The sequence below is a fragment of the Sus scrofa genome, chromosome 17 (genome assembly GCF_000003025.6).
Source record: "Sus scrofa isolate TJ Tabasco breed Duroc chromosome 17, Sscrofa11.1, whole genome shotgun sequence".
In the NCBI taxonomy this organism is placed as follows: Eukaryota; Metazoa; Chordata; class Mammalia; order Artiodactyla; family Suidae; genus Sus; species Sus scrofa.
The window spans coordinates 47,033,553-47,044,464 of record NC_010459.5 but is presented as its reverse complement, the minus strand read 5'-3'; the positions used below and the strand labels follow the sequence as shown (position 1 = coordinate 47,044,464).

The following is a 10,912-nucleotide window of genomic DNA, read 5'->3' as shown; positions in this document are numbered from 1 at the left end:
GGGTCAACTTGGCCGCGTGGAGAACGGAAGGCCAGATGCCACGGTGGGGGCTGTGAATGGGAAGGTGGGGGCAGAGATGGCCCATAGCCTGCCCTCCCTCTAGAAGAATCCAGGCTTCTCTTGAAGAGTTACCTACCTGAAAGCTCCCCGAACTCTTAGCTGCCCTCTGCTGTAGGTCCTACAAGGAAAATCTTCCTTTTGGGTTCCCGAAGCTGTGGCCTGGGGTGACAGAGGGTGATGTGGAAGATGATTCATCAGCTCCCGGGCCGAGGAGGGGTGCCGGCCTCTGCGGAACCTCGGCATCTTCACAGGCACTTCGTTCTGTGGGCGCCCTGGGTGGCGATGGGTCCCAGCTAACTGGGGAAACAAGGCCCAGGCCTGCTCTTGCGAGTTAAAGGGGAAATGATCCTCTTAAGCCAGTCACACAAATCATCTGCATTTATTTCCTGGGTCCTAGGTGTCATTTGTCTGGGTAGAAAGGGCAAACAGCTAATCAGATAGTTTTGAGCACAAAATCCCTTCCCTAAAAAATGGATCTGTGAAGCTCCATGAGGGAACCTCAGAGCTGCATAGACGGTCGAAGAGTTTAGCTTACAATGGTTTCCAAAAAAAGGTAAATTGTCAGCTCCCTCCCTCTCTGCTGAGAAAAGGTTTAAAGTTTTTAAAAAGTTTAAAAGTGCTTTTTAGAAAAGGGGTAAGAAGGTCTTGACACAGAAGGCCAGGGATGGAAAGGACGGGGCAGAACCAGGACGTGGTCCCTGCCCAGACCGCTGCCCCAGGCGGGCAGGACCCAGCCGCTGAGTCCCAGCGCCCGCTGGATAAACACCATCCTGTGCGTAGAGTGTCTGGACGTGCACCCGGCGCGGTGAGGAGGTGGGAGCGGGGAGCCTGGGGGTGTGGACAGGGCCTTCCCCTGGTGGGGCCGGAGCCTCCAGGGCCTGCCTTTCAGTCGGGCCTGGCTTGCCTGGCACACTCTGCTCAGAGGACAGGCTGCCCGGCCAGTCCGGGGCTCCCGTCCACAGCGCGTCTCTTCCAGCCGCCTCAGGCAAGGCCACGTTCAGGAGGAGGTGGTCCCATCGCTGCTCTGGGGCTGGTTGCTTGCTTCTTTGTCTGGGGTGCCCCCCTCCGCCTGTCCTTCTGCAGAGGAGAGAGGAAGGAGCACATACACTAACTTAATGCATAGAATGGGAGCTGGAAGGGCCCGGCCACAGTGCTAACGGTGCAGAACGGGGGCTGGTTGCGGGGGGGGGGGGGTGGCCAAAGGGAAGGTGAGCCTGGTCTATACATGCTAATTTCTACAAAGGAAATGCGTGCGCTGTCACCCGTACAGTGCAAGTCAAAGGTCAGAACTTCGGCTGGATGCTAAAAGCATCAGGCCCAGGGCTGTGGAGGCTCAGAACCATGGTGTGGGCTCCTCAGGGGAAGAGGGCGGTGTTCAGTCCCCGCGTGTAACGGGGGCTCAGCAAGGGGTCGTTGTGGGTCAGAAAAGGGTCTCAGATGAGGCCAGCTCAGGAGCACAGGAGTGGCCTGTGGCTGTTGCGCTGTGCTGTGTTCCTCCCCAAACCACCCCCACCTCCCTCTAAGGCTCTGTCTCTGCCCTTCCCGTGACCAAGGAGAAACGACCCTGTGTCAGCTGCAGCCGGGCAAGAACTTGCCGTGCAGTCGGCACAGCAGCCTGGAAGCAAGATGAGGGCCATGTTATGAAACGGAGGAGAAAAGTGAGGCTCAGGGAAGTCGAACTGAGTTCCTCAGAGTCAAGTGGCGGAGGGAGCCAGGGTCCCTTCCATGAACTAGAACCCTGCCACTAAAAGAGTGCGCTCTAGGGTTGGTAAAGACCTGACACGCTGCAGCCTCAATCTGCCCTCACAGCTGGCCTTGGAAGGGGTGCCAGGCAAGCAGGCAGAACTTGGACACCCCACCCCCCGCCTCCTATCCTGGGGCGGTGCCTGGAGCGAAGGTGCGGGCACAGAGGGTCCTTCCAGCCCACCAGAAGCCTGGCCAAGCAGACTGTACTTGGGCACATTTCCCAGCTGGTGATGCCTCAGCTGGACATCAGCCCTAGACAGCAGGAACATTGTTAGACGTCCCCGTCACTGCTGCGCCGCCGTTTCCTTGCTGGGGGACCTCGACTCTCTGAGCCTCTGCTTCCTGATCTAGGAAGTGAGGGTAGAGACAGGACACCTCTGCCCCTCTGTGGTCACCTGGCAGGTGGGAACAGCTCAGCCAGGGCTAAGGCTCCCTCTCTGCCAGTGCCAGCTCCGCCCTGGCCCAGTGACAAGGTCCCCAAGCACTTTCCTCGCCACCCGGCACCCTGGGGCCTCCCTCAGGGTCGCTTTCAGAGCAGGATTTGGAAACTTACCCAGTCACATCCCTTCATGGCCTGCTGCCTGTTTACGTCTCATTACTCTGCCAAGTAAAGAGATATCCGTGCTCCCCACGGGAGGAGGTATCGGGGATGGCAAAGGTTTACATACGTGACTTGGGGAGGCTCCTCCCTGCCTTGGCAGTGCCTCAGTCTCCCGGGAGCTTTAAGCAAAGAGATGCTCCGGGGCCTGGAGGAGCAGAATCTGCATTCTCCACGTTCCCACTCCCTGGGTGAGGCCGCTGGACTGGACGCAGCTGCCCCCAGGGCCTGCTGCAAGCTCCTCAGCCAGTCGCTCTGGCCTGTGCACCCCCACAGGTGTTTCAGTGCATCCGCAGTGAGCACTGCTCCTTGCTCAGGGCCCCTTTTTAACTGTCCCTGTCACCCTGGTGGGCTGACACCAGGACAGCCTCAGGGACCTGGACTTGGACGGGGGAGCAGGTACTAGAGAGCTGGATGGGTGGCTGAGTGGCTACAGCAAGGTTAAGGGAGACAGAAAACAGTCTCCTAGAGCAGACACAGAAGCCCTGGCAGTGGGCCTGGCCTAGCAGCTGGACATGCCAGGCCGGGAACAGCCACTGACTAGGCACCTCCACCACATGCCAGACGCCACCAGGCACCGAAGGCCCAGGATGTGGACCTGGAGGAGGGGCCCTGTGCTAAGTGGGGTCGAGGAGGCGGCTGGGAAAGAGGCGCCTTCCCAGCCAGTGAGGGGGATGCGGCCAGAGGCTTCTCAGCAGGGCAGTCTTGGTCTCTAAGAAAGAGGGAAAAGCGAGCCAGGCAGGGCAGCAAGAGTCTGAGGGGGGAGCAGGGACTTCCAGGAAGCAGGAGTCCTCTCCTCAGGCTGGGTCAGAGGCCAGAGGTGAGCAGGCTGAGACCTGGGGAGGCTCCCGGGCCACATGACAAGGGAGGGCTGACCGAGGCCTCCCAGGGAGGGTGGAGTGGGGGGTGTGCGGCAGGGGGTGGTTCCAGCAGAGGGGACCATGAGATAAAGCCATGGAAGGGCACGGGCTTCTCAGTGCGAGGCGCCGGGGGCTAGAAGGGCAGAAGCATGACGGGACCGGACAGTTTAAATGAACCCCGCTGGCAGCTGTCTGGCAGAAGGCTGGGGCAGAGACTGTGGGGGACGGTCGTGCAAGTGGCCTGAGCCAGGCACTGGCTGTGGGGATGGAGAGCGTGGAGGGTCTGGGGAGGAGTCTTGGAGAACGGACAGGACCTGTGGATACGCTGGGGAGCCTGGCCAGAGGGTCCTCAGGGCCTGAGAGGCTGGCACCCTCCAGCCCAGGGCCTGGCTTGGCTCAGGCACTGACCCTGGGACCAGGGCCCAACTTTCTCTGAGAAAGAAGGGGCAGTTTAGGACTTGGAGGCCAGCCCTGGAGCCCAGGAGAGGGTCTCTCACACCAGGAGGGCCTGAAGACCGTGGGTGCTCACCTGCCCCCTCGAGGGCCAGCTCGCCCATGTCACCAGCCAGCTTCCGCACGCTCACGGCCTCGGAGTCTCCCTGGATGTCAGGAACGGCGTTCCGACGGCCCGTCCGGTCACAGGAGATGAAGTCCGAGTAGGAGGACTCGACCTCCATCATGCCCGTCGCATCGCGCTGCAGGCCTGTGGGGACAAAGGCAGGGCAGAGGTGAAGCCAGGTGCATCCTGCACAGAAGACTCAGCCCGGGGCCCCAGCACTGCCTTTTCACAAAATGAGAGTTATCGCCTTGATCACTGAAGACAAAACAAACTACAAAGAACAGAATCAGTCAACTGTAATTTCACACCCCAACCCCCACCAGCATGCTAAAGGACATCTTCTGGCTCCTCAGTAAAGTCAGTGGTAAACCCTCGACATGGGTGTATCAGTATCAGGTACCAGGAGGGGAGAGGTGCCACAGCTGCAGTGACAAACAAGCCAGTCATGGTCCCTGCCCTCAGGGAGGTTCTAGTCTGCCAGGTGAGTGAGGGTCATTACCTAATACCTACATCAGGGCTTCTAGGAAGAAGGCAGGATGCTGGAGTGACTACCAGGGCCTGACCGAGGGTGGTGTGTGTGTGTGTGGTGTGTGTGTGTGTGTGTCTGTGTGTGTGTGTGTGTGTGTGTGTGTGTGTCTGTGTGTGTGTGGACTTTTAGCTGAGATCCAAAGAGGAATAGGCACAGTCTAGACAAGGAGGGAAGAACAGAGCAGGTGTGAAGGCTCTCAGATGTGAGGTGGGGGGATGGAAGAACTGGAAGAGCAGTGGGCTGGTGGGGGTGGGGGGGGTGGAGAACCAAGACCCCAAGGATGCTGCTGAGCTAGTAGGGGCTGATCACATCTGTGGCTTGGTCCCTGATGGGTTTGGGCTCCTGAATGATCAGATCAGAATTTTCGAAGATGACCCTGGCACTTGGGATGAGAAGTCCTGGAAAGGGGCCAGTTAGGGGGCCCCTGTACCAATTCAGGTGGGACAGGACAGTGGGTGGAAGAAAGAGGTGAGGATGGGCAGACGGGCTCTAGATGTTATCCGGAGGATGAATCAACAGGACCTGGTGCCTGGCTGATGGGGCAGTGAGCTTTCTGGCATAAGTAAGGAGGTGGACAGAAGTGTCATTTGTGAGATGGGGAGTGAAGGTGGGTGGGGATTACGAGCTCTGTTTGGCCACGTGCGCCATGGCTGTGAGCTCTCCAAGGGGAGAGGGAACGAGGGGGCTGGAGCGCCCAAGAGAGACAGGGGAAGGGATGGAGAGGAAGGACAGGAAGGAGTTATTGCTGCAGAGATGGAGGTTAACACACCGCTGGCTGACTTTCCAGCCAGGGAGAGAACAGAGACCCACGTATATAAAGAAGAGCCATGTACATGTAAAAAAGGATCTGGAGATCATGCTATGCCCTGTATTAAAGCTGACTGCTTGAGACACCCTAGAACGTGTCATTATGGTCTTGATGATTTTCATACGTATGTACTTGGATGCACCATGAGTTATCTGATAAGCCCCTAGAAGTGAACATGGAGATACCTTCCCATTTCCTCCCATTGCAGACACACTAGGTCTTTATGTAAATATCTGTTCCTGTGTCTAGTTACTTCCTTTTATTCCTAGAAGCAGAATTACTAAGCTAAAGGGAAGGGTGAAATAAGACGCATGTTTTGACACATTGCCAAGTTACCTTCCTGAATGCCATTAGGGGTATTTATAACAACTTAAAAAAATGAGGAAATGAAACTTACAAGTCCAGTATTCCCACCGCAGCCCGTGAGACTGTCCATTTATCTGCACCCTTGTCAACAATGGGTATTGCTCATATATATATAGCTTATATATATATATATACACACACACACACACACACACACACACACACACATAGCTAAAAGTCTCATCTGCTAAGAGGATACAACTATTTCCCTTTGAGCACCTATGGTTTTCTGAAAGCAAGCAAATCACACAGTCAGGACATGGACTCTGGCTAATTGGGTAAGCCCTGAGTTAGGAAGCTGGTGGGGGGCAGGTGGAGGCAAATGCCAATGCTCTCTATAGTGTTAGGGTGTTTACTGCACATGGTCAAGGATAGGGAAGCTCCCAAATGTCCCTCAAAAGACTAGGCATTACATGAATTATAAAGTATTCATCAAAAAAAAAAAAAACACAAAAAAACCCTGCACCAAATGGACCTGTACTTGGCATGGCAAAGTGTCTGAGATAAACTGTTAACTGAAAAGCGCAGGTTGCAAAACAACACCTTAAAGAAAATCCAGTTTCTATGAGAAAAGACAGCGGATACCAAACAAAACAAAACAAAAAACTCCCCAAAAACAACCTTCCCAAACGTGGTAACTCGTGACTTAGGGGAACCTTCACTTCTAAGACTATGTGTTTATAATGGCAGGAGTTTTTATAAGCCCAGGTTATTGCGCAACACTTTCAGAAAGTAACTGACATTGGCAGAAAGTGCCCAGGGTGGGGCTCAGTAAGTGCTGTGTGTGTGTGTGTGTGAGAGAGAGAGAAAGAGAGAGAGGGAGCGGGGGAGAGAAAAGGGGCTGGCCAGTACGGAGGGCTGGACCCACATCACCCCCACAACACGTAGCTCAGAGGAGACACCTGTAAGAATACATTAGGGGCACTCAAAGATCAGACGGGGAGACAGGGAGGTGTCCTGTAGTAGAAAGAGAAAAAAGAACATGAGCCATGATCTTGAGCTATGAACCTGGCTGTACCACCAGATCTTGAGCAAAACTGCCCCTTCTCTGAGCCTCCATGACCCCTTCCGTAAAAGAGAGTAAAGGCAGGGCCAGACTTCCGTCTAAGGCAACCCCTACCAGCTCCAGCAGAGGGTGCACCCCGCCTATTTTCTAAGCTGTCTTGAGAGAATGAAGTTGCCCTAGTTGTGCTTTGGCTCCTTCTCAGCAATAAAACACAACACAACAAAACACCCCCTCCCCCCCAACCCTCTGACATCCCCGGGTGGTGGTTCTGTAGGTCCCAGAACTTTCACATCTACTCTCTCCCTCTGGGGAAACTGCTCAAAGCTTCAGAACAGGAGAGTGTCCAGCTGCAGTAACAGTAATGACACCGGATACAAATTACAGTGACAGTTCTAACAATAACAGTAAACAACATTTACTACTTTATGTTTCCACATCTCGCTTAGTAAACTGCCACAGAGGCCTCTGAGGTCAGGGCGGTGACTTTACAACCATGACTTAGGAAAGTCTCCGGTGGACCCGTACCTGCCGATGGGAAGGACGGACCCTGGCAGGTCACACCAGCTCCCGAGCCCCGTCTCCTCAGCCCTCTTCCTCCAACTGGAGTGTTGGGCCCACAAGAATGGGTATTTCTGTCTGGATTTTCACCAGGCTAGACTGAAGGCCTAATCCTGGCAAAGTAAATCTCAGACAGGCATTTGTTGAGCACATTAAATCTGAGTCCGTCTGTCTACCTACCTTCCCAGCATCTCTCTTCCCCTATCTGTGGAATGACAGAGTGACTCCTCAGGACCGGTGGGAAAGGCCTCTGTCCGCCGCAGGCGGCTGTGCTGAGGTTCCAGTCCCGGATCTCCAGCATCGCCACTGTGGGATGGATGGAGTTACGGGTTCCATCTACAAGGCCAGCCTCCTGCTGGAACAGACACCCTGGGGCTTTGGCTCCTGCCCCTGCCCAGCTGACTTTCCTGCCTTGGAAAGGGAAGGGTGCTGGGCTCAAGACCCAATCCTGGAAACCCCTAACTGAGGCCAGCGCGCTCCGGCTGCCACCCCCATCCCCCAGGGAAAGGCCATTCCAAAGATGGGTCTGGGGTTTGTGGGCCTGGGGAGCTCGCTGACACCTGCAGCGCAAGCACACAATCTCATTTTTCTTCAACATTCATATTCTCCCCTCACGCTCTGCTCTTAAGAGTCAACAACAAGTGGAGGAAGGAAAGAATCCTTAGAGTTGGAAACTGCATCAGAAAATGATCCTTCCAGACAATGAAGTGCCAGGACCTCTCTGAGGGGGAACTTGACAAGACGCATCAAGAAACCCCAACTTGGAGTTCCCGTCGTGGCACAGTGGTTAACGAATCCGACTAGAAACCATGAGGTTGCGGGTTCGATCCCTGTCCTCGCTCAGTGGGTTAAGGATCCAGCGTTGCCATGAGCTGTGGTGTAGGTTGCAGATGCGGCTTGGATCCCGCGTTGCTGTGGCTCTGGCGTAGGCCGGTGGCTATAGCTCCGATTGGACCCCTAGCCTGGGAACCTCCATACGCCGCGAGAGCGGCCCAAGAAATGACAAAAAAACAAAAAAAAGAAACCTCAACTTTTTTCATGTCTTCAAGCAAGCCACTAAGTCGGCTTATAATACTTTATTCTAAGAAAGTAATCCACGTTGTGCATGAGGATAAACGTTCAGAGATGTTCATCACAGTGTTACTTATAATAGTCAAAGAACTAAATACCCCAAAATGAGCTCCTTAAGGACACGTCAAATGTCTCAAATGGACAACAGAGAAATATACACATATTTATATACAAATGAAGTACCATTCGGGTATTGTGGTGAATTTTTTAAGAGACAAGGGGAAATGTTCACACAGACTGTTAAATGAAGAATTCCAACGACATAATCACAAATTGATATTCAAATTAGAAATGATTTATTTTTTACAGTGAAAGCATTCACTTTAAATTATTTCAATTTTGAATATGTGTGCATATGGTATGAAATTCAAAAGGTACAGAAGGGGAATTTCTGCTGTGGCACAACAGGATCAGTCTCTGCAGTGCCAGAGTGCAGGTTCAATCCCTAGCCTGGCAAAGTGGGTTAAAGGACACAGCATTGCTGCGGCTGTGGCTTAGGTCACAACTGCAGCTCAGATCTGATTCCTGACCCGGGAACTCTGTATGCTTCAGGATGGCCAAAAAAAAGGTACAAAAGGAAGATGAGTAAGAGCTTAGTGGCCCCCTGGACGCAGACACCTTCCCCAAGGCAAGCACTTTCTTGTCTTTCCAAGACAGTCCAGACAACATACACATTCTCTCCTGCCCTCTCTCCCTTCCTTTTGCTTTTATTTAAAACAAAAAGTTGTTTTCCATCTTGCTTTTTTTCATTTCAGATACATCCTGGAAATAATTCCAGATCACACTGAAGCCATCACAGCACTGATTATATAAAAACCCCTAGAAACAAACTCAAACTCCTTATATGACAAGGTAAATTTTTTTTAAGTTTTTATTTTTATTTTTTTAGGGCAATCTTTTTTTTTTTTAATTGGCTGCATTCTATTTCTGGTCTCACTTGTGTAGACTGAGTTATTTCTCGACTGATGAACATCAGGGGGTTTCCATAAACATAGAACTGCCACACTAAAGGATAGGTGAATTTTTAAAAATTCAACAGTTTTCTTCCCCCCTAATCTGAAAGATATAGACAGTACCTGGCTTTTTCAGCTTGTACTGCTCCTGCTGTGAAACTGAGCATGTTTCCATGTATATTTATTTCCTTCTCTGTGCAATGTTTTTGTTTGTTTTGGCTACTGTGTGCAGTGGCTTGATGTGGGATCTCAGTTCCCAGATCAGGCACTGAACCTGCGCTGCAGCAGCGAAAGCGCCAGATCTTAACCACTAGATCACCTGGGAATGCCCTCTGTGCAATGTTTATTCAAAGTCTTTGTCCATTTTTCTATTAGATTATAGCGCTTTTTCGTATCGATTTGTAGGCATTCTTTATACGTTAAGACAATCAGTCTTTTGTCTTAAGAGGCATTGCTAGTGGTTTTTTTGTTTTGTTTTGGGGTTTTTTTTTTGTCTTTTCAGGGCCGCACCCTTGGCATATGGAGGTTACCAGGTTAGGGATCTAATTGAAGCCGTAGCCACCGGTCTATACCACAGCCACAGCAATGCCAGATCCGAGCCACACCTGTGACCTACACCACAGCTCACGACAATGCTGGATCCTTAACCCACTGAGTAAGGCCAGGGATAGAATCTGTGTCCTCATGGGTGCTAGTCAGATTCATTTCCACTGAGCCATGACGGGAACTCCTATAAGTATTTTTTAACATGTTATTTGTTCTCTGACTTTGTTTTTGACATTTTTCCTCATGCACACTATTTTTTTTTCCTATTCATGTAGTTAAACTGATCCATATCTTATTTTATGTTTGCTGGTTCTGGATCATACTTAGAAATATGTTCCCCACCCTGAGATTGGTAAAGAATTCTCCCTTGTTCATTTCTGGTACTTTCATGGTTTTATTCTTCACATTTAAATCTTTGGTTGATCTGGAATTTATCTGCTATGAGGTATGCGTTAGATATCACCTAAATTAATTTTTCCCACTTATATCAGAACCATTTGTACCTAGAGAAAACCCTACTTCAAAAAGATACACGCACCCCAATGTTAACTGCAGCACTATTTATAATAACCAAGAAAACGGAGCAACCTAAATGTCCACTGGCAGATGAAGGGGTAAGGAATATATGGTACATATATACAATGGAATATTACTCAGCTATAAAAAAGAATGAAATAATGCCATTAGCAGCAACATGGATGGACCTAGAGATTATCACACTATGCAAAATAAGTCAGAAAGAGTAAAACAAACATAATTTTATATCACTTATATGTGAAATCTAAAAAAATCATGCAAAGGAATTTATTTACAAAATATAAAAGACCCACAGACTTCAAAATCAAAATATGGAAAAGGATCCGGAGAGGAGTGATCAAGATGGTGTAGGAGTTAAGACAGGGTGCTCACCTTCTCCCACAAACACATTAAAAAAAAAAAAACAAAAAAAACAAAACCATCCACATGTAGAACGATTTCCACAGAACATCTGCTGAATGCTGGCAGAAGACCTTAAACCTCCAAAAAGGGCAAGAAACCCTCCACATAACCAGGTAGGAAAAGAAAAGGAAAAAGAGAAGAGAAAGAGAAAGGAATCAGGATGGGACTTGCACTGCTGAGAGGAGCTGTGAAAGAGGAAAGGAACCCATACCCTGGGAAGCCACCTAACCAATGGGGAGAACAGCTGAGAAGGAGGGACGTCAAAGCCTCAGAGAAAAGTGCAGCATCTGGACTGAGGAGAGCAAAACGGAGA

The 10,912-nt window shown here is 51.1% G+C and overlaps 1 protein-coding gene across 5 annotated transcripts in view; it reads right to left on the bottom strand.

Annotated features, from left to right (window-relative positions):
- PKIG (cAMP-dependent protein kinase inhibitor gamma) overlaps positions 421 to 10,912 on the bottom strand; it is a 110,627-nt gene continuing 100,135 nt past the window's right edge. For 4 of the 5 annotated variants that reach the window (XM_005672949.3, XM_021077309.1, XM_021077310.1 and 1 more), the window contains exons 3-4: positions 3,794 to 3,967; positions 421 to 1,137 (exon numbers count right to left, since the gene is read on the bottom strand). In XM_005672949.3, coding sequence (XP_005673006.1) covers positions 1,058 to 1,137; positions 3,794 to 3,944 — 231 coding nt within the window. In that variant the 5' untranslated portion in view covers positions 3,945 to 3,967 and the 3' untranslated portion in view covers positions 421 to 1,057. 5 annotated transcript variants of the gene reach the window in all.